Source organism: Delphinus delphis, chromosome 4 (assembly GCF_949987515.2).
Source record: "Delphinus delphis chromosome 4, mDelDel1.2, whole genome shotgun sequence".
NCBI lineage: Eukaryota > Metazoa > Chordata > Mammalia > Artiodactyla > Delphinidae > Delphinus > Delphinus delphis.
In genome coordinates, this window is record NC_082686.1 from 26,021,573 (window position 1) to 26,045,782 (window position 24,210).

The window sequence follows — 24,210 nt, forward strand, 5'->3', positions numbered from 1 at the left end:
ACACTTTCCCCTGATGTTACATAACAGAACTTTCTCTGTCCACTATAAACGTGGATGGTTTTGTATTCAGATTCAAACTTGACACATGTGGATTGAGAAGGTGTTGCCTGACACTGTTCTGTTTTCAATGCTGAACTTCTCTGAGCTCAAAAGGAATAACAGATTTGAAAGAGTTACACTTATTAGTGAAAAAATAAGTCCTGATTTTGGAAGCTAGTCATAGATTTGGGTGATTGTTGAGTCGTGGTCTCTGTGACTTTGTGATACAACCACAGGATGTATGGGATTATAGAGGCCCTGCCCTATTTAGGTGGCTCATTTTCCAAAGAAACAGCCTGTGCTAAAAGCAAACTACATCTATTAACACACGATCTTAGTGAACATTTAGAGTTAACTGAGAAAAGAAAGAAACTGTGAAAGGAAAAATCCATATTAATGGGTAACTGTTTGTATCAGCTCTGCTCCCCTTTTCCAGCCTCCTAAAGAGGAGGGTCCTGACTTGAGACCAATTCTTTTGGGCTTGTGTGATTCTGAATTAGGAGGAAAGAGAGCTGGGGGGAAAGATCTAAAGCACGCAGCCAGGACTGGAGAAGAGTAGGGCGTTTTGAAAGACAGGCACACAAGCAGCAACCTTGTGTGAGAACAGTGGATGAGAAAGAAAAGAGAAGTGTTTAAGATCCCTTGTTTGTTATTTACCTGCTTCGCAGTGTCTAGGCTATAAGAATTTTTTGTATTTTGAAATTAGGTTTCAGGTACTTGCCTGTGTGTTTTGAGTAGAGTAGTGCTCTAAGTAAGACTGGGCCATGCGGGTCACAGATTTATAAACATCACACAAAATACTAATCTTGAGCTTTAGAAATTTCTGGACAAATTCTGAGTAGTGTTTGTCACTGCCTAGCTATTTTTGTTTGTTTTTTTGTTTTTTTGCGGTACACGGGCCTCTCACTGTTGTGGCCTCTCCCATTGCGGAGCACAGGCTCCGGATGCGCAGGCTCAGCGGCCATGGCTCACGGGCCCAGCTGCTCCGCAGCATGTGGGATCTTCTCGGACCGGGGCACGAACCCGCGTCCCCTGCATCGACAGGCGGACCCTCAACCACTGCGCCACCAGGGAAGCCCTGCCTAGCTATTTTATGAAATTGTAGAGAGAAAAGCCTTCATCAGTAAAATAACCTCAATCAGATTGTTATGAGATTAGAATGAAAACACCTTCATATCTCCTAGAATAGACTAGGGTGTGAATATAAGTATCCTCCTTAAATTGACCAGTGAGTAGCTCTGGGTAGAACAGTATACTCTTTTTTTTTTTTTAAATACAAATAAAGTTTATTGTACTGGTTTGGGAATTGCATATTTTTTACTGCTAAAAGCATTAACGTTTTGAATTGCAAATAGGCTATACTCACCATCAGTAACACAAATTTTAAATATTCATAGAACTGAGCTGAAAACATGCTCCCAGGCATAGCAGGCAGTGAAATATCTGGTCAACGTATAACTTGAACAATCATTTCTTGAGTAATTTACAATATGTTTTGGCTAGAAACAGTGAAAGCTGGCTCTCTTTTACTTAAAAAAAAGTAGAAATATCTTGTCTTTTTCTGGCCTGTTTAATGTATTAAAGTGCTTTCACAAAACTAATACCGTGGCGCCAGTTCAATACAAAAGGTTGGAAAGATGTTCCTCTTTTTTTTCATTAAGTTAACGTACCTTTTCCACATTTGCACTTGTTCAAAGATTAAGCTTTGTATCTGGAAGTCCTTGACTAGAAGTGGCTGGGAAATAGAAAGCTTGGACTCTGAAGGTTTCATTCAGCCAACATCCCTGCAGCCCCTCCTTTGTGCAAGACACTGTACTCAGTGCCAAGCTGGGACACAAGGGTCAACAGGAGGCAGTCCCTGCTCTGAGGGAGCTACCAGCCCGGCCAGGGAGGGGCCCAACTAAGACTTCGAAACAAACTGAAAGATCACAAGGCAGCTGCACAGCTGACGTGCCCGTAACTATCACAGCAAGGAAGCGCATCAGTCCACAAAGGCAAAGTCCGCCTTCCGTCTGATCTGTGTAGACCCCCACGCCCCCCAACCCGCCCCCGAAGCCCCAGGTCTAGAGAACTGGACCTCTACAGAGCAGGGTCTAGTATCCGCCCTCCCGGCCGGAGGGTGTCAGGGCGCAGGGCGACAAGGAGAAACGAGAGGGGGAAGCAGAGGCCTAGGCAGCAGAGGGGAAGTGGCCCACGCGACCCCCGAAGACGCTGCAGCAGGTAGGGCGGGCTGGCGAGGGTCCGCTCGGCTCTCAGCGCCGTTCCTTCCCGAGGAGGGAAGCCCGCGGTGCTGCGGCCCTCGCCGTCTGACCTGAAGCTCCGCTGGCGCGTCGCAAGACTGAAGGCGCTTCGAGGCTCGCACAGCGAGGCCGGAGCCTTGGGGGCGGGACGTCGACGAAGCCCTGCCTCTGGCTCCTCCCCCCGAGGAGCGCGAGCCGGTCCCGCGCGGCGCCATCCCTTTCCCGGGTCATCGCCCCTCCCCTCTTCCGGGCCGCGAGCCCCCCGCGCGCCGCTTCAGAGCCGCGTTTGCTCGCTCACTCGCGCGCGCCCACCAGCCCGCCCTCTCAGCGCGCGCTCGGCCGCCCGACGACGCGGGAGCCGCACGCGCCAGACTAGGCTCGCCGCGCTCACTGCCGCCGAGCGCCGGCCCGCTGAGGCGGCGCCCTCGGTTCCCGGCCAGGAGGGAATCTGTGGCCCCAGAGCGGAGGCGGCGGCGGTGAGGATACTGGGCCGGGAGGAGGCGGACATGGCGGGGCTGAGGGCTTCGGGAGGAGGGTGGTCCGGGCGCCTTTGCGGCCACGTCGAAGGCTCGCGGGCGGGCAGCGCGCGGGGGAACCAGGAGGAGTGCGGGGTCGAACCTGCTTGCATCGGCTCTGGCCCGGCGCGAAGGAAGGGCTGGGGACGGAGGGGGGCGGCCCGCGAGCGTTTCCGCGGGACCCTCAGCGGCATCGCGACGGAGGAGACGCCGCCTCGAGGCTCCTGCCACGTTTTCACCGCGCGTTACCTTCTGCTCGCGGTGGGCGACAGCCCTGCGCCTGCCCACGCCCCCTCCCCCTCCGCGTCTGTGGGTTTTCTGGAGCCGGGGATCCGGCTCGCTGTCTGGGTGGGCGGGGGGGAGTCGCGCCTGAGGGGAGCCCGGTCCTTGAACCCGGAGCTGCCGGAGGCTGGAGCCTTCCCGGGGGCTGCGGACCCTGCGAGGCTGTTCGCGGGAGGGAGGGAAGGGGGCTCGGGGCGCTGACCCCTTAACTCAGGAAAACCCGCGATTGCAGAAGTTGGACGCGCGTGCAGGCCGTTCTTCCAGGAGTGGGTGGGGACGTTTGGTGCCTACTCACCCGGCGCTCTTCAAACCCAAGCGCGAGTGCCGAGCAGCAGGCTTGGATGGCTTACAAAGCCCAACTCCCGGCCCCGTGGGAATCCTGTCGCTCGGGGTCCAGAGCCCGCTTTGTGTCGCCGCGGAGCCTGGTCGAGGGCTCGTCACCCCCCGCGGCCGGGACCTCCCCCCGCCACCCCCCCTTCCTCAACCTTGGGAACGTCTGTCGGGAGAAATACTTGTTTCTAGAAACGGCCGCGATGAAGCTCTTCGTTACAAGAAAGGGAAAAGTACAAAGTTATGAACTCCTGGAAGGCAGGACTGGATTTTCCTTTGGGTTCTCTCCCCGCCGCCGTGAGCAGAGGACCCTGTGGAACAAAGTAGAACTTGAGGGGCAGCCGCCTCGGTGACTACGTCCGAGGATGACGTCACCGTGCGATGTTTAAAATGGGAGCTTTTCGCTCCGAGTGTGGGTGGAGGAATTGCGGCGACTTACTCGGGGCGCCTAAGGGCTTCTTGGCCCTGCTGGCTTCTGGTTTCTCTCTCCCTGACCTCATAACTCTCCCCTCTAGGGCTGCCCTTTTGGTACTCCTAGAATACTGACCGGTGGAGGTGGGTTAAATTCTCAGCTCTTCCAGGCATCATTCCCTCAAACTGAAAAAAAAAAAAAAGTAATTCCATATGACTCATCTTGTGTTACAACCCAAAGCCACCACTAAGTGGTTCTTTTCCTTCCTTTCTTCCTTTTATTTTTTGATATGAAACAGAGAAGAAAAAATAAAAGGAAAACAAAACTCAGATATGTGGAACATAGTTGGCCAATTTAATGAATAAGGAGAATGAGCTAGTTAGGGATTGAGTACCTTTCTAGTTTTCTTTGGTGGGGTGGAGGCTAATGGAGTTCCATCAGCAAGTTTCATCCCAAACCATGTATTAAATTGCAGTGGGTTTTCTTTTCCATCATAAGGTGGTGGAGTATAAATATAGCTTTATAAGTGGAAATGGCTGACTTTTTTTCAGGAGGAGGCTGCACAGCAGTTGTGGAGGGCTGGGATTGTGTGCAGCTGGCCATAGAAGGTAGACTTGGCATTCTAGGGTTTCCAGGAGGAAGGTCTGGGTGTCTTCCCATCTAGCATCAGGGTGGCCATGGCTGCCAGCACACCTCTCAAATAACATATAGAATTTATTTCACACTGAGGTCCCTTGTTTGAATTTGCACAAGGAGGAAAGGAATCTTATGAAGACGGACTTTAAGAGCAACTTTGAGAAAAGAAAAAGGAAGCTAACAGAATCAGCTGTATTTTTTAAATGTGAAAGAACACAAACTATAGGCTGGGTTGGTCAGTTTTTGCACTAAACATAACAGGGGCTGTATGTCTTTAATAATTGGCTCTGAAAAGGTGATGTTGCTTAATAAACGCAGCATCTGAATAACTCCAAGTTACTTACAGCAGCCAAATGAATGAGCTCATCAAGCAAAGAAAGAATATACATCGAAACAATCCCAGTACAAGGTTTTTGCCTTTATGCATTAATCAGTGATAAATCAGATCTGTCATTTAAAAAGAGTCCTTCTTGAGGCAGTTCCAATATGCAGCTGAATCTTTGATTATTTCTTTTAGATTTTCTGTGAATGACCCTGAATTTCCACTCTCTTAAATATGTTTTGATAGAGTTGGGGTTTTTTGGTCATATTTTTTAGGTAAATATATCTCTGTTCTTGAAAGTGCTTACAGAAGCTCGATGATGGATTTTTTTTCTTTGTGTATAACAGCTTTATTGAAATATAATTCACATACTATACGATTCACACATTTAAAATGTACAGGTCTTCGGTTTTAGTACATTCACAGAGTTGTACAACCATCAGCACAGTCAATTTTAGGACATTTTCATCACCTCAAAAGGAAATCTTATACTCACTGACATCACTCCTTCCCCCCCATCCTCCTACCCCTAGGCCACTAATCTACTTTCTGTTTATATAGATTTGCTTATTCTGGACATTTCATATAATTGGTGTCATACAGTATTTGGTCTTTTGGCTTCTTTCCCTTCGCATAATGTATTCAAGTTTCATACATGTTGTAGCACATATCAGTATGTCATTTCTTTTTGTTGCCGAATAATATACCACACTTTATTTTTCCATTTATCAGTTGATCAACATTTAGTTTATTTCTACTTTTTAGTTATTACGAATAATGTTTCTGTGGACATTTGTGTACAAGTTTTTGTGTGAACATATGGTTTCATTTCTCTTGGGTATAGAGCTAGGAGTAGAATTGCTGGATCATATGGTAGCTATATATATGACCTTTTTAGGAACTGCCAAAGTAGTGACTACAATACTGGATTTTAAAGTGGACTTTTTTATGTTTTAAAATACAAGTTATTTTATAGAACTTTAAACTTGAATTATTGTAGCTAAATATTGACACATTTAAGTAAAAACTATATAATGGTATCATTGTAATGCTTCTCTTTGAGTGATATCTCTGATTTTATTTTAGCTAACAGGAGCAATTTGGTGTGCTCTCTTTACTGAACTCCTTTACAAAGCTAGGTGATAAGACTCTTGAACAGTATTTTATAATAAGGTCTTTATGACATAAATTAGTGACTGTTCCCTACTCCAGATATGAACCAGTGAAACAAGATAAAATTAGAAGGAGGAAGGGGTGCTGCTGTAAAGGAGGGATATTTTGCAGAGCTTTATCTTCAAGTTTTGATGTTTTGGTTTTTTGAGAAAAACTATTTTATCTTTGCAGGGAAAGATGAAGAACGAAATTGCTGCCGTAGTCTTCTTTTTCACAAGGCTAGTTCGAAAACATGATAAGTTGAAAAAAGAAGCAGTCGAGAGGTTTGCTGAGAAATTGACTCTAATACTTCAAGAAAAATATAAAAATCACTGGTATCCGGAAAAACCATCAAAAGGACAGGCCTACAGGTAAAGGAATAGCTTGGACAGTTAGATTGGACTAAATGAAGAGGCTGATCAGCTCCTCAAATGAGTGCCAGGCCAGAGGAATGATGGGTGTGTCCAGTCCATGCCTTTCACAGTTTATCTGCAAAATACCCAACTCAGGAGTGTGTCAGTTTTATTTTTTCCTTATTCACTTTAAAATACAAGTATTCGTTGTTCGAGTCCCACTGCCTGGACTTGGGGGGCTAATAGTATAGGCTCATGGGAGTTAGTCTTGTGGTCATAGTGTGGTTCCTGAGTGTTTTTCTTTAAGTATCACAGGTAGTTGAGGGCTTTCCCAATTGTAGAGAACCCCTAAAACTATCACTTAAAAGGGGGCATGGTAAGGGTTGAGGGAAATGAGTTCCTTGTATTTAAAAGTAAATTACATGTTACGTGTTAGAAGTTTTTTGGCAAATGAGAACTAAGGTTATTAGACACCTAACATGTTCTTGACACAGGAATAATTTCATTTGTACTGTGCATAATTCGTTGTGGTAGAAGCCATTGTAACCATTTTATAGATGAAGGTAACTTACCTATGATTCACAACTGGTAAGTATTAGCTCTGGGATTTGAATTCAGGTCTCACTGACCCTAAATTCTTATGAGCTTTCTGTATACCACAGTCCTCCCACAGCCTTGTCTCTGAGAGTGAAGGCAATTCTCACTCCCAGCTATCTTTTGTACTGTGGTTTATAAGTTACATTTACAGTTTAAAGAAGAGCAGCCTCCTGTAAAACATGTCCTGGCATGCTCACTCTTTAGTATTTATGTGACTACTTGGGAACCTGAGTTGAGAATATTCTGCTAAACTCAGCTGTTCAAACCATGCCCCATTTGTGGATGTGACCAAAAAAATAAAAGTGGAACAGTTGTGACTATCATGAATACAGAAATTCTTTTATTTATGCATATTGCTGTCCCCAAAGATTCCTCCACAAATCAGCCCTTCACAGTAAAAAGAACTTCCTTTCAGTCGCTGAGCTCTTGAAACTGTAAGACTGTTCACGGAGTGTGCAAGGGAGGTGAAAATATGATTTGTTTAGTTCTCATTTGCTAAAAGCCAGGTGAGCATATGATCTGTTGAAAAGAAAAGATCAAAGTAATTGATATATTTTCCTCTTCATTTCTATCCAAAGAGGTTTCCTAGTATATTGGAAAATGTGGTGAGTGAAAGTAGAAATGTGGATGTTCTATATAAAGCACTCAAGTTACTGTTTTTTATCCTCTCACTTGATTCTCTTAATTTTTTTCTGCACATCTTCATTTCTGATAGAGTGAACAGCTTTTGTGAATTAGAGCTGTTCAAGCTTTTTACACTGATGTAATTGACATTGGACTAAGGCTTTTGGAAGTGCCAAGCCACCGTACTATTACTGAAAAAGGAGACACTATCAAGTAAATGCTTAAAGGTCAGACAGTGTACAATTTTATTTCCATTAATTCTAAAAACTTGAGGGAAAAAGTTATCCACAGGATTAAATCGGCATATAATCAGAAGTATCATTATTGAGTCATTTTGAAGCCCTCTTTGAAGTAGAAAACTATTAGAGTTAATTGTGGGTCGTTTCTTTTATAAAAATGAATAGACTATAGGATTAACCAGAGTTAGTAGACTCTTCAATCCGTAAAGTTCTTTTTCTTCTAAAGTTTTTATAAATTAGTATGTTTCTCTGCAGGGAGGTGTGTTTCTCTTATACAAATAAGAGCAATTTGGTAACATTATCAAGATCTATAAAAATATTCACAGTCTTTGAAAAGTAGATCTCCTAAAATCTATTCTAGAAGCATAATCAGAATGCAGACAAATATGTATGAATATGGATATTTCTTACACTTTATAATTGCAAAAAAATTGGAAAGCGCTACACTGTCAACATTAAGTAAACAATGGACTATTTTTATGCAGCTTTTAAAATCTTGTTTTTGAAGAGTGGTTAATGGGTAAATCGTCGCAGTATCTAGAGTGAAAAAAATAGCATAAAAATATGTAAGGTATGCAAATTTTGTTGAAGCGAGTCTCTATTTAAGCATCTATATTTACATATATTTTTTTAAGCTTAGAGCCTACATCTCCCTCGTTGTAGATAAAAAAAACAAACACATACATCTAAGATCTACCTTACGCTTAATTGCTTTTGATCCTGGTGCACATGGGACTTTTGAATCAACCTACACAACATTAGAATCTGTAACATAGGACCATCTTATAGAAAGGAATAAAGAGTATCTTACATGGCTTAAAATATTTTTTTTACTCTGAATTTGCTAAATTGTTAACGGTGATGTTACGATAAGTACAGGCATAATAGGGTTGTTTAATAAAGTGAACTTTGGCATCTCGTCTGGATCTGAGCTCTGGATTCATTACTTTCTAGCTGTGTAATTTTGGGCAAGTTACTCAAACTCTCTCTGCCTCCTTTCTTTTTTACAGTGGAGAAAATAGTATCTAACTCACAGGATCATTGTGAAAATTTAAAAAGTTAACATAGGCATACCTTATTTTATTGTGCTTTGCTTTATTGCGCATCACAGACATTGCGTTTTTTATAAACTGAAGGTTTGTGCAGCTGCATTGAGCAAGGCTATCAGTGCCAGTTTTCCAACAGCCGTTGCTCATTTTGTGTCTCTGTCACATTTTGGTAATTCTTACAGTATTTCAAACTTTTTCATTATTATATTTGTTTTGGTGATCTGTGATCAGTGATCTTTGGTGTTACTGTTACAAAGACTTGCTGAAGGCTCAGATGGTTACCATTTTTTAGCAATAAAGTAGTTTTTAATTAAGCTATGTACATTGTTTTTTAGACATAATGCTATTGCACACTTAATAGACTACAGTGTACTGTAATACAACTTTTATATATACTGGGAAACCAAAAATTTGTGTGACTAGCTCTATTGAGATACTCGCTTTATTGCTGTGGTCTGGAACCAAACCTGCAATGTCTGAGGTATGCCTGTACATGCAGAGCGTTCAGAAGACTCTCTATTGCATGGTAAACCTTCAAAAAGAGTTATTATTATTATTATTATTTAGAAATACATATTAGCTGTTACCTAATGAGAACTTTTTTCACTGTTTTAAATGAAAGTTGAAATTAACTAATAATTAAACTTTAAAAAAATTTAAATAGTATATTCTGTTGATGTTACAGTATTGTATTTAGTGATATAATCAGTATTTGTCAATTAACTTATATTTTCCATATTTTTGGGGTCTGAAGAAGTAAAATGACTTAATCTAAATTCACCCAATAATACTAGTACTCAGGACTCGTACTAAAACCTGGGTTCTCTTGATTGATTTCTTAGTTGTAGGCAGTAAATACTTTCATTGTAGCTAACGTTTCTCTATGTAAGCAGAATACTTATTTTAACAGGTATTTTTGCATTCATACTGAGAACCGTCTTTGAGCATTCTGATAGGTAGCTGTGAATGGTATTTCTTAGGTTAGAAAAATTGGAACAGATGGGAATTCCCTGGCAGTCCAGTGGTTAGGACTCTGTGCTTTCACTGCTGTGGGCATGGGTTAGATTCCTGGTTGGGGAACTAAGATCCCTGCAAGCCATGTGGTGCGACCAAAAAAAAAAAAGGAACAGTCTTTAGTGGTTTAGAATTTTTTTCTCTCTTTCAATAACTTAAAAAAAAAAAAGGAAAACTCGAGTAACAGAGGTTAAGTGAAATAAGCCAATAACACTTTTGGATTTTTTTTCTAATTAATTTACTTGGCTGCATCGGGTCTTAGTTGTGGCATGCAGGATCTTCATTGTGGCATGCAGGTTCTTCTGTTGCGGTGCGCGGGCTTCTCTCTCATCACGGCATGCGGGCTCCAGAGTGCACCGGCTCAGTAGTTGCGGTGTGAGGTCTTAGTTCCCCGACCAGGGACCAAACCCGCGTCCCCTGCATTGGAAGATGGATTCTTAACCACTGAACTGCCAGGGAAGTCCCTGGATTATATTTTAATCTTAAGTACATGGTATGAATGGTTCTGTGTCCTTGACTGATTCGGTATTTAGAGAACAATTATAGGTAAGGCATAGGATACCCTTCTTAAGCAAGGTAACAACAGATCAAAACTTGTCGCAAGAATTTCCAAATATTATTTGAACCATTGGTCGAGGTCTTTTGTGAGTTGGAGATTTTGTTATATAGGAATTTGACCTATTAAAACTTTTACTTCAAAGCTCTAAGTAATTTCTTGCAACTTTCATACTCCTTGCTCATTTAATGTACGTGTGAGATTGAGTAGTTTCTGTGTGAAATGAAGTAGAGCCAGTTCTAGTGATTTCCCTGTGCTCACACAGACTCTACTTTCCACCAGGCTGGGTAGTCTTGATGATGCTGCTGCCTCTTTGCCTTTAGTTCAGATTTATTATCTATTTAGGATAGATATTCCTGGGTTCTTTGCCAGGGTTCATTTTATTTTTTTAAATTCATGTTGGCAAAAACTAATAGATATAACAAAGTTTCTGATTTACATTTATTTAAAGCTATTAACATTACTCCACTTTGTTGTAGATGCATTCGTGTCAATAAGTTTCAGAGAGTTGATCCTGATGTCCTGAAAGCCTGTGAGAACAGCTGCATTTTGTACAGTGACCTGGGCTTGCCAAAGGAACTCACTCTATGGGTGGACCCATGTGAGGTGTGCTGTCGGTGAGTTCTTGAGTTTGGCAGCTTAACTGATTACCATGCTGGAACTGATTTTATGAAATTCTCTCAGGTACTGCCTACACATGTATTTTTATAGCCAGGAGCTGGTTGTTTGGCTTTCTCAGCTGTGAATTTTGTAAACTATTCTTCTTGGAACTCAAAAACTGATAGAGCAGGGTTTTTTTTTTAGAGCTTTACCAAGAACTCTATTGTAGAATTTAGACACCTAGACTCCCTATAGGTCAATTATATCTTCTTTCATTGGTGGTGCCCTTGTCTTTCCCCTCTTCAAATTAGGAAAGACGCTAATCCCAAATAATACTGGATATTAACTTTTGGTTGATTTCTGTTTCTGTTTGTTTCTACTCTTGCCTCCCTCCCCCTTTTTGGTTTTTAAGTGGCTGAGTGATATTTTCATGGTTTTATTTTCATAATGGAAATTATTTCTTGTCTCCTAATGAGCAGAATTGTAAAAGGTGAGTGTTAGGTATGAAATCTAATTGAACTTCATTCTAAAAATACTCATTGTGGGCTTCCCTGGTGGTGCAGTGGTTAAGAATCGGCCTGCCAAGGCAGGGGACACAGGTTTGAACCCTGGTCCAGGAAGATCCCACACGCTGTGGAGCAACTAAGCCCATGCGCCACAACTACTGAGCCTGTGCTCTAGAGCCTGCGAGCCACAACTACTGAGCCCAAGTGCTGCAACTACTGAAGCCCACGTGCCTAGAGCCCGTGCTCTGCAACAAGAGAAGCCACTGCAATGAGAAGCCCGTGGACTGCAACGAAGAGTAGCCCCCGCTCCCCGCAACTACAGAAAGCCCGCGTGCAGCAACAAAGACACAACACAGCCATAGATAAATAAATAAATAAAATAAAAATATACTCATTTTGGACCAGGCATTCTTAGTTGTAAGATTTTTAAAAAATGAAAGTGACATTCTTCTTTCAGGTAGTTCAGAGTGTAATAAGGGAGAAGAAAGAATAAGCAGATTACAACAGAGTGTGATTTGTGCTATAATAGAATTATGTACAAAATGCAGTAGTTGGTGGCACAAAGGAGAAAGTCACTGCCTCAGGAAAGACTATAGTCAGCCCTTGGTATTGGTGAGGGATTAGTTCCAGAACATGCCCCCGCCCCGGCCACATGCACACACACACACACACACACAGAGGCAATATCCTCGGATGCTCAAGTCCCTTATATAAAATAGTGTAGTATTTGCATATAACCTATGCATAACCTCCCATATACTTTAAATCATCTCTAGATTTCTTATAGTACCTAATGCAATGTAAATGCTGTGTAAATAGTTGTAAGTATAATGTGAATGCTATGTAAATAGTTGCTTGAATTGAAAAAAAATCAAGTTTTGCTTTTAGGAACTTTCTGGATTGTTTTTCCCCAAATGTTTTTGGTCTGTGGTTGGTTGAATGCATGGATGCAGAACCCATGGATATGGAGGGCTGACTGTAGAGTAGGTGATACTTGAGCTGAGTGGGGAAGGATGAGTTGCAGTTGACTAGATGACAAGGTTGGAAGGACATTTCCAGGCAGGAGGAACAGGATAAATAGATGCATGGAACCCCTGTGAGTAATTTCCTACAGCTGTTCCTTTAGGGTTTTCTCTTTGGTTTAGAGGTACAGTTCACCCATTGATTATAGTAGAGGTGCTTTTTGATGCAACCCTAATATGTTCCAAAGGTGGTCATAGCCTTTGACATGATCTGCAGCAGTGAAAGTGGTGGTGAAGACATGTTGGAAAAATACATGGTAATCCTGCAACAATTTTCTGGACCACCCTGGAGCTGCTTGATATAAGCTGGTGGCTTATATAAGCTTATTGCTTTGGGAAACCAGGTGTAGGTAGTAGATTCTCCAATACTTATTTCTCAGAAAAAGGAAGAGCAAGATATCTCAATTTTTGGTCTAAGAAGGTCAAACATTTTTAGAGTCTGGGACTAATTAAGCACTTACCGTAGGCCAGGATCAGACTTTGTTTTATAGACTTGGACCACTGAATGAATCCCTGCAGAAGACCTCAGTGTACAAGAAATAGCTATCACAAAGTTACTATATTGAAATGTTTACTTTTTATGAGGCCCACACTTTGATCATGATTTACTCTTACTTAACACACAGTTCTTTTAAGTTAGTTGTATAGTTTTCCAGCCCATAAAAAATTATGTGGCATTTGAAAGGGGATTGTTCCTAGTACAGTTGGCCTTCTGTATCTGAGGTTTCCACATCCATGAATTCAACCAACTTTAGTTCAAAAATATTTGAGGGGGGGGAAAGAAGTTCCAAAAAGCAAAACTTGAATTTGCCATGCTATGCAACTATTTATATAACATTTACATTGTATTAGATATGATAAGTAATCTAGAGATGATTTAAAGTGTATGGGAGAGTGTGCATAGGTTGTATGCAAAGTACCATGCCATTTTATTTAAGGTACTTGGGCATCCACAGATTTTGGCATTGGAGGGAGGCAGGGATGGTCCTGGAACCAATCCCCCAGGATACTGTTGTCATAAAGCTACAAAAAAAAGTAATAGTCTGACATAGAGGCAGGAACAAAAAAGCAAAAGAGTTGACCCAAATGTATTATCACAACATCAAATAATGAATACTTAATACAATGATCTTAAGTCATTAGGGAAAAGTTTCCATATCCAAGGATGTTTAAGAAGTTGGCTAATTATATAAACATTTTGGACATATTTATTTGAAATGCTTAAACTACATCTTGGCACCTGAAGATAAAAGCTTTAGTTACATGGACATTCTACTTAAGTGGATACTTCATTACTTGATGATGCCAGATAATAAAAAATTACTGTGCTTTAATCTTGTTAATATAAGAAAATCTTTGCATTCAGTAGCCTTCTAATTATTTTATATATGATCAGAATTTTGCCCCAAAGTGGCTATGATGTGAGGTTTTTCACAGTTAATAGAAATTATTGATATTTTCAGAATATGAGTGCTCATTCAGTAATGATAGAAATCCCAGAAAGAAAGACCTGTTAGTGATTGGGTAGAGGTGATTGCTATAAATTAATAGAGGAGACTGAGATATTAGTGCTTTTAGACCAAAACTGGAACTATTCTGAAAATTAAAGCTGATATAGCAGTTATATAATTGAATAAATATCTGAGTCATTAAAAATAATAACTCATTGGTATACTAAAGGCTAAGGTTATGAAAAAAATTGAAATGCACTCAAAGAGAACATTCTTCATAGTTATTCCATAAGGATAAATATTGGAAGAGTGCAAAATGTTATATAGTTAGAAATATTTCACTAAGTGAAATATTTTAGAAGATACTGAATAGACAACAGATCCTATAAGGAGAAGGCCTGCAAATAGCTGGCAGCTTTATTATCTACTCAATATTCTACACTTCTTTTTTTGTTTGTAATTTCTGTAATCCTTTCTTTTCCTGATAAAGAGCAATAGATACTATTGATTTGTTTCAAATTAACTCAGTAGACCTGAATGTTTTAGCAGTGTGTCATTGAAATTTGGAAAATTTAAAAGTTGTCCATTACGAATTCTGAGGAATTAACTGCACATTCTAATGTACAGTAATATAGTAAGTAGCTTCACTTACCCTGAAGAGAGCCCTCATACCAAAATACTACCACGGGAAAAATGCAGAACCTAACTGAGCTTGAGTGTCGAAGAAACCTGAGTTAATAAAGCTGATCCTTCAATCATTAGATGTCTGCCCTTGGATTAGGTTTCTGTTTCTACAGAGGCAGGGATTTTTCTCAAATTTCTTGCCTTTCTGTTTTGCTTGACTTTTGACTCCATTAATGGGCAATACTGAAGGTAGGCCTAAGCCCATTGTTAATACTGCTGGTATTAATATATGAATTAACCTTTGATTTTATTGAAATTTGTTGTGTCTTTAAACCTGGAGAGGACCAAGGGGTAGATTTCCACTGCTACAACCCAAGGCTAAGTAATCTTGAAATTATACTTCATGAATTCTGTGTTGTGAAGAACCCTTCCCACTGTTCAGGCATCTTCTAAGAGGAATCACCAGCTGAAGACTAACCACTAGCCAGCCATCTTCAGCTTCCTCATTCTGCAGATAGGAAACTAAGGCCAGGAGAGATTAAATAACTTGCACCTGGTAACAGAGCTCGTTAATGACAGAACAGAACCAGAAACATGTCTAGTGCTCTTTCCACCATCCTGCAGCAACTCCTTTTATGAGAGAGACTGAAAAAGAATAGAAAAGGAAATTATGTACCATATTTAGATTGCATTTATGGCCTCATCCAGCCTATGAGAACGGAAGATAGCACAGTTGAAAGAAGCAGAACTCACCTGTGAGACTACTTGATTGCCATTTAAACTTTCAAAGGCTTTGTTGCAGTTAGGCCTTTTACTTAATTGTAGATATAATCCTGATTCAGAAATAATTTGAGATAAGAATTATCATGAATGAAATTAATTGACATCATAGTCAATTAACCCTATTTTCTGTTGATGTTGTTATATTTTTTAAGCTTAGAATCACTTTGTTTAACTTTAATTACATGCTATGTAAGACTGCTTAACAATTCATTTCCTTTGTCCTAACTTCGTAGAAATTGTTTCATATTGTTTATGTTGTGCAATCTATTTGAATGGATTTGTGGGTTTCTCCTCTGTCCTCTCAATGAAAACTCCTAGTTTTACTGTGTGTTGTGCTATTTTCCCTCATTGCAGAATTTATTTTCCTTTTTTCTAGTACCCAACAGCCGAAGTTACATGTTCTGACAATTATTTTTCTTAGATCAAAGCTTTAAAAATGTTTTGGAAGGATAAAAACGTTTGCTTAATTTTAAAAAAATAAGATGAGGGGTAAGCATTTATCATAGGAATCTCTATGAAATCAGCAGAAAAATTCAAGCAAAATCCTTTTATTTTCCTCAACAGTAGTACTTCAACAGTTGCCTCAGTTCTCGTTTTTGTCAGTGTGGATATAGGAAACAGAGGCCTCTTTTTTATTTAATCGTGGTAAAAGTAAATCCCATAGGAAATGTCTGGTTGATTTTTGACTTGAATTACTAGGATCTGTTATAAGGGTCAGTTAAAAATTTGTTAGAAAGTTCTGTATGGCCAGTTTCAGTGGTACGTACAAAAATGTAATCAAAACAATGAGTTTCTCTGATACTGTAGACAACTTATTTTTGTCAGGAGGCAGTAGAAAAGAAAATTGGAAAAGAGAATGAGGTCACTTTTTATTTGTATTTTAATAGACCAGGAGTAGAAAATTGTGGCCTGCCTGTTGGCATGGAGCTGGGTTAGGATACTATAGATGTAGAATCAAGTTCTGGGAGGGTTCCTTCTTTGCCTGGAACTGATGGCATGTCCAGACCTGATCAGTTGTTTTTGTGGACATTCCTTGCTTTGTTGATGTGACTTCAAGGTGTGTAAGTTTTTTGGTTTTTTTATTCTTAGGTATGGAGAGAAAAACAACGCATTCATTGTTGCCAGCTTTGAAAATGAGGATGAGAACAAGGATGAGATTTCCAAGAAAGTGACCAGGGCCCTTGATAAGGTTACCTCTGATTATCATTCAGGGTCCTCTTCTTCAGATGAAGAAACAAGTAAGGAAGTAGAAGTGAAACCCAATTCAGTGGCTGCGACCCCTAGCCCCGTGTACCAGGTAACTATGAAGTGGCTCCATATTGAAGGTCATGAGCAAGGCTTGCAAGGGCATTCTAGGTAGTCCTGCTTATGTTGCCCAAAGTTTCTGAGTTGAAATTCTGGATCACAGTTCTTGCCTTCCCACGCTAAGGGGAAGCTGCTACCTCAGATGAAATAGGCATCCTGAGTCATATTATCAAAGGTCTGCTTTACTAAATAAGTGGGATGAATACATTGTAAAAACAATAGAAAAAATAATGGTGATAAAACATTCCTGATGTTTTAAAAATCCTTATTGCATTCAAAAATAGCTACTCATTTTTTTGTAGCCTTTAACACTTCCAATTTGTACCTAACTTTCATGTTCTTTCCCTTTCTATGATTAAAGAGAAACCTCACTAAATTATTCTTTTTCACTCAAGCCAAAACAATATCTTTCTTTGCTTTAACATTTAAAGAGTCATATAGCTCCTGATACTAAAATTTAAAGAAGTCCTTTGAGTTGAGCCTTATTCTGTACGTGTAGTTTTTCTAATTTTGAGTATATTTTAAAATATACCTATTTTTATTAATTTGGACTTAATTAGACATAATTAAACATACCAGGTTTCTGGTAGGGTTTGATTTGGGCTAAAATGAGAATTTAGACCTTAATGAGTAAGAAATCAGAGTATCATGAGTATGAGAAACTGAACCTTTAAATCCAGGATACATTTATATAATGAACATCCTTTCAGTATAACTTAATTTTTGAGTTCTTAATTATTTATTTATTTATTTATTTATTTATTTATTTATTTTGCAGTATGCAGGCCTCTCACTGTTGTGGCCTCTCCCGTTGCGGAGCACAGGCTCCGGACGCGCAGGCTCAGCAGCCATGGCTCACGGGCCCAGCCGCTCCGCGGCATGTGGGATCTTCCTGGACCAGGGCAGAAACCCACATCCCCTGCATCAGCAGGTGGACTCTCAACCACTGCGCCACCAGGGAAGCCCTATTTTTTTTTTAATTGTTGAATTATCCTTCTTAGGCTTGAGAGGAAGCTTAGTTCTGAAGATTGTCACATTCTTAGGGGTATATGTATATGTGTATATTATAACATATGCACCTGCTTTAAAAAAAAATACAAACCAAAACAAAAAGTTGAAACGGTATGAAAAAGTATAGGGGCTTCCTTGGTAGTGCAGTGGTTAAGAATCCACCTGCCAATGCTGGGGACACTGGGTCGAGCCCTGGTCTGGGAAGATCCCACATGCCGCCGAGCAACTAAGCCCGTGTGCCACAACTACTGAGCCTGCACTCTAGAGCCCGCAAGCCACAACTACTGAGCCCACGTGCCACAACTACTGAAGCCTGCACACCTAGAGCCCGTGCTCCACAACAAGAGAAGCCACTGCAATGACAAGCCCGCGCACCACAATGAAGAGTAGCCCCCACTCACCGCAACTAGAGAAAGCCCACACACAGCAACAAAGACCCAACAGAGCCATAAATAAATAAATTTATTTAAAAAAAAAAAAAGAGTATAATAGTGACACGTCCTCCTCTTCCCACAATGACCAGTCTTGTGCCCTTGCATGGAGGTTTTCATTACCAGTTATTTTTATATTCTTCCCAAGAGATTCCCTATATAGATAAGTAAACATAATATTTGTAATTCAGGGATCATTTTTAAGACCATGGCCATAAATATTTTGGACATTTTTTTCCTCTGTATGATGTATTATGTACTACAGATTACAGCTGTTAAATTGCCTGGAATTCATTCAGGTGTGTGCTAATTTTACCTCAAGAATTTTATTTGTTACACAGCAAAGCAAGAATGTAAATTCCAAATTGAAGTGATTGCTGCTAATTTTTTCAAGTAAATTGACCTTTAATTTTTAGATTTTCTTTTAAAATTAAATTGTATTTGTTTTCCCCTATGTTGAAAGACTATTAGGATAAAATTATAACAGAAAGGCATAGAAATTGAACTGTCCTTTATGTGCTTTTCTCCTTGACATTATATTCACTTACAAAACATTTCATGACTGAGAAGCATAGCTCTTAAAATCATTGTGTAGAAAGCTGGTGCAGATGGTCCACTTTAATCTTTTTTACCTATACATTTTCCATCTTGAACCTGGCATTACCAAGAGCCTTAAAAAAGAGGTTATCAAAGTATGGGCAAAGTAATTCTGAGCTTTGTTCTCTGAGGGGGGTCTGTGTTTTCTGAAAGGAACCTCCAGAGATAATTCTACTAATTAAGAATGAAAATTATGTTATTTCTCCCCAAATTGATCTATAGTTTCAACTTGCTATCAATCAAAATCCCAAAAGCCTTTTTCTAGATAAAATTTAAAGAAAGGAGAATCAACTCAGAGATCTCACACTAATATTAAGTCATTATGTTTATCAAGATAGTGTGATAATGATTTAAAGATATATAAATATATTATTGGAACAGATAGAGAGTCCAGAAGTAGACCCATGTATGTACAATTTCGTTTTTGTTTTTTTTAAATAAAAGTGCCAAAGCAATTCAGTAGGGTAAGTATACAAGAACTAGTACTGGAACAATTGGATAATCTATATATTAAAAAAAAAAAAAAGTGAACCTAACTGCTACCTGATACCATACATTAGAAAACTAATTTGAGGGACTTCCCTGATGGCACAGTGGTTAAGAATCCACCTGCCATTGCAGGGGACACGGGTTCGATCCCTGGTCTGGGAAGATCTCACGTGCCGCGGAGCCACTAAGTCCATGAGCCACAACTACTGAAGCCCTTGTGCCTAGAGCCCGAGCTCTGCAACAAGAGAACCCACCTCAATGAGAAGCCCGCGCACTGCAACAAAGAGTAGCCCCTGCTCGCTGCAACTAGAGAAAGCCCACGCGCAGCAACAAAGACCCAGTGCAGCCAAATAATAAATAAAAATAAATAAATAAATAAAAAGAAACCATTAAGAAAACGAATGGGCAAAAGCATAGACTGGGACAAAATATTCTTAATACATATATTTGTCAAAGGACTTGTTTCCAGAATATACTTTAAAAATCACTCCTATAAATCAATAATAAAAGACATGATCCAATTAAAAACAGTGGGCAAAAGATGAGAATAAACGCTGTACAAAAGAAGTTATATAAATGGCCAGTAAGCAAATGAAAAAGGTGCTCAACCTTATTTGTCATCAGGAAAATTCAAATTGAGACTGCAGTGAAACACTACTTCCAGAATGGCTAAAATTAAAATGTCTGACAATACCAAATGTTGGCAAGGATGTGAAGCAGCTGGATTCATAAACTGTTGATGGGAGTGTAAAATGGTATAACCACTTTGGAAAACTGGCATTTACAAAGTTAAATATGCATCTGCCCTATAACCCAACAGTTCCACTCCTAAGTATTTAACAAGAGAAATGAAAAAAACAAATATCTACAAAGCCTCATATTAGAATGTTTATAACAGCTTTTTTCATAATCATTTAATTAAAAAAAGGAAAACAACCTAAATACCCATTAACAAGTGAATGGGAGGAAATTGTGTATTCATTCATACAGTAGGATAATAGCATTAAAACAGAAAGAACTAATAATAGACACAATACGGAAGGACCTAAAAAATATCTGATTGAGCAAAAGAATTTTGCTGGGGATTTCTTGGTGGTCCAGTGATTAGGACTCCCCTCTTTCACTGCGGAGGGCATGGGTTTGATCCCTGATTGGGGAACTAAGATCCCACAAGCCAGGCGGTGTGGCCAGAAAAAAATTTTTGCCAGGTACAGAAGAATACATGCCACATGATTCCATTTATATTAAGTTCACAAACAGGGAAAACTCAGTCTGGTGATAAAAATCAGAACAGTGGTTGTCTGTGGGATTGTGTCTTTCTGACAGTTTTAAAAGCTTATCAACACCCCAATGTACAAAGAAATGAAAACATTCCACTTTGCTACTGGTTTGTAGTATAGGTCAATTAGTTTGAACTCTAAATTCTTTATTTCCCCATTATTGTAGATAATCAAGAATTAACTGTGCTAAGGTTATTCACTGCTGCATTGTTTCGTTTGCTTTTGTGCATTGTTTTTTTGATATTAAAAGACTGAAAGCAGCCTAAATGTACTACCAACAAGACACCAGTTAATTTAGTTATGGCATAGTCATTGCATTACTGTCTAGCTGTAAAATGACAAAAAAAAGTCATTATGTACTGAGATGAATGTCTCTGAGATGTATTTATCAAGTGCAAAGAGCAGTATACAGAATTTTGTGAGTTTTTATAAATGTGTATATAGATGTATACCAAGTATATTCACAGAATATCTCTAAAGATGATCAAACAATTGATTAGTGTCAGCTGCCTCTGAGAGGGTAGCTGGTAATCACATGAAGAAGAGAGACTTTTTTCCACTGTAAACAATTTTGTACCTTTTGAATTTTCTATCATGAATGCAGTGCTGTTACACAGAATATAAATTTTTAAATGCCTATACTAGGAAGAGCAGATTAGAAATCAGAGAACTCTGAAACTCATAGTCACAGGGTGTGGCATTCTGAGCAGAGAGGTCTGAAACTGCTGATAACATTTTGAATGATGTGAACTTGATGTCCCACTTGACTTATGGGATAACCTAAGACTGTTTTCCAAAATGCTGAACTGGCTACATTAGAATCACCTGCAGGGTCATCAAAATACTTGGCCTTTCTTCCTAAAGTTTTGTTAATATTGTTCAGTAGACCAGGGCTGGGGCATGAACATTCTGTATTTAAAAGCTTCTTAGGTGACTCTTTAGCCAGCTGTGGAAACCAGTGGTCTAAAACATGATGTGTCCTTACAAGCTTCTATTCATTCCGTGTTTTCATCTTCTTTGGTTGAAATAGCCAGAAAATATCCGGTTGCTTTAGACTGCTGTATTTGAGTTTATTCATTTTCACTCATTTAGTGAAAAAACGCTGATTGATCACCTATTATATTTGAGGTTTTTAACATATTTAGACTTGATTGTAGGAATGTGCCTTAGACCTACTCTTAGGGTTGTGGGTGGGTGATTTTGTTTTTCTTTAATGAGTAATCTGGAAGGTCACCTAGTTTTTATATAACACATGACTAATTTTTTCTTTTTATTAACTTACTGTTTTCTCTTCTTTACAGATTTCAGAGGTGATATTCCCACCTCTTCCAATGTGGCACCCTTTACCCAGAAAAAAACCAGGAATGTACCGAGGGAATGGTCATCAAAGTCACTACCCTCCTCCTGTTCCATTTGGTTATCCAAATCAGGGAAGGAAGAATAAACCATATCGCCCAATTCCAGTAACATGGGTACCTCCTCCTGGAATGCATTGTGACCGGAATCACTGGATTAATCCTCACATGTTAGCACCTCACTAGCTGCTTTGATTCTGTTGGTGTCATGTTGAGAGAAGGTAGAATAAGCCTGACTGCATATTAAAAGTTCATACTCAAAGTAGTAAAGTTAGATGGGCTAAACCATCAAACTTATTTTTATAGAGAAGTTATTGAGAATAATCTTTCTTAAAAAATATATATGCACTTTAGATATATTGATATAGTTTGAGAAACTTTATTAAAGTTAGTCAAGTGCCTGAGTTTTTAATATTGGACTTGAGTATTTATATATTGTGCATCAGCTCTGTTGGATATGAGAACACTGTAGGAGTGGACGATCTGTTCTAGCACCTTTGAGCATTTACTTTATGGAGAGTATGTAAGTTATTTATACACAAGGAAATCTATTTTATGTCATTGTTTAGAAGAATTGCGTGAAATCATGTAGTTGCAAATAAAAAGTAGTTTGAGGCATGACAATGTGTGCTTCTGTTCTGTGCATAAAAAGGGAGAAAGAGCAAAGGGTATCTCACTTCCATATGTTTAATTAAATATTTAGCAAAGAATAAAACTAACAATATTAACTTTTCTTTAAAAAATTGACTTTTTATTAGCCATACCTTTCCCAAAGGCTATAGTATCAAAAGATTCATATAAAACGTCTAAAGTTTGTTAGTAGTAGATAATTGAAAATATAAATATAATGAAACATCTTTCAACCATTAGAGTCACTATACGTAGGATTTTCCTAACCAAGAATTTGGCCTGTACAAATTTTGATATGACATCTGACTTATACGCCTAGTGCCATGGCATAAAGCAGAAATGTTCTTATAGCTACGCTAATCTCTGTGCCTTGTGCTTTTTTTCAACATGTTAAAGTCTTTATTAGAGGTCTAAAATAAAGCCAAATAGTACAGTACTTCAGATTCTTCAGTAGTCCATATTTATACCACTTGTAATGCCAGCAGTCTCATAAGTGTACTTGAACTACGAAAAGAGAAAAAAAGATATAAGAATTTAGGTTTTTTCCCGAAGGTAAATTTTTAAAAACTAAAAGATCATTATGTTTTCTCATTACCTACATCTTTAGATTTCTAGTCTTAACTTACTTGACTTACCAGAAAAATCACAACTTGCTAATAAATCATTGGATGTCCTTGGCTATTCCAGATATTTCTGTTGTGTTTGCTGATAAATTCTGTTGATGTACAGACTACCAGAAAAGTGCACAAATCGTAAGGATACATAGCTCTCAAAGGTTTGAAGTATGTGGAATTCAAAATGTCTGCAACTTCAACAGAAAACTTACTTTTAAACTTTAGAGGCCTGTGGTTTTAATGTTATTGTACTCTTTGATAAGCCATATGCAACTTTTAATATATTTCTAAACCATATCTACTTTTTTTTCCCCTGAGATTTATAGTGAATGCTTATTCAAACTTGAGCATATTTTCCTAGGGGTAACTGGCATCACAAGGGAGATTAGTTTTATTTAAGTTGGAAAAAAAAAATTTGTTACTGTTCCCTTATAGATCCTAGAGTTTGGGTGATAATGGAAGATTTCTAGGCAATTGTAAAAGTGGCAAGTTTCAAGTATTTTTATCATGGAGTTAGCAGATAGCATTTGTTCTGTTAGTTTGCACATGTCATAGTTATAAGGCTGTTGGGAAAATCAGAAGCATAATAGCTATATTGCTGAGGGAAATATTTTTGGTAGTACCTAGCCAGCTACACCTTTCTTTCCACATCAGATTACTATAAAAATCTCCTAAATCTCTTATTCATTAGTGTTGACAACTAAATGGCAGAGTGTCTCAGGAAAAATGCTAATTTTGAAGTTGACTGCATATTAGATATGTTACCTGTAGAAGATTCTGCCCTTTATTGACTATCCACGTCACCTTGTTCCAAAATTTATTTAAAGCAAAAGAAAGCTCTCATCAATATAGCTTTTCCAATCCATTCCTAATGAAATAAAACCATCTTTCTTTCTGAGTTTAAGAAGCTACATCTTTCTGAGTTTAAGAAGCTACATCTTAAACTCAGTCTAGTAAGTATGCAGTTCAAAGTGTGTCAAACTTTTTAACTAGTAATTAGGACTCTAGGAGTTGTAACATCTCTAAGTCTGTCTCCCTCAGACTGCAGGACTGCTCTAATGAAGACAAAATGTTGCTGTATAATTTCAGCTTGACAGTGTTACGAGGCTGTTTGAAGGAGTGGTTTGTGACTGAATGATAATTTGTTTTAAT

General features: G+C 39.1%; 1 protein-coding gene across 2 annotated transcripts; it reads left to right on the forward strand.

The window, feature by feature from the left end:
• Positions 1–2,512: 2,512 nt before the first annotated feature.
• BTG3 (BTG anti-proliferation factor 3) lies at positions 2,513–23,120 on the forward strand. 2 transcript variants are annotated; one of them, XM_060010461.1, is made up of 5 exons: positions 2,513–2,755; positions 6,121–6,299; positions 10,840–10,977; positions 16,436–16,643; positions 21,761–23,119. In XM_060010461.1, exons 2-5 carry the CDS (start codon positions 6,127–6,129, stop codon positions 21,998–22,000), a joined length of 759 nt encoding a protein of 252 aa, XP_059866444.1. In that variant the 5' UTR covers positions 2,513–2,755; positions 6,121–6,126; the 3' UTR covers positions 22,001–23,119. The 2 variants fall into 2 exon arrangements, with proteins under 2 accessions (XP_059866444.1, XP_059866445.1); XM_060010462.1 differs by lacking the exon at positions 10,840–10,977 and having other exon boundaries at positions 21,761–23,120.
• Positions 23,121–24,210: the final 1,090 nt, after the last annotated feature.

Bases quoted from the DNA above. Each gene is read 5' to 3' on its own strand.
- BTG3 (XM_060010461.1), top strand. From the start codon at position 6,127: ATGAAGAACGAAATTGCTGCCGTAGTCTTCTTTTTCACAAGGCTAGTT. The intron at 6,300-10,839 runs GTAAAGGAATAG...ACTTTGTTGTAG, and splicing joins TCAAAAGGACAGGCCTACAG to ATGCATTCGTGTCAATAAGT. The intron at 10,978-16,435 runs GTGAGTTCTTGA...TTTTATTCTTAG, and splicing joins CCATGTGAGGTGTGCTGTCG to GTATGGAGAGAAAAACAACG.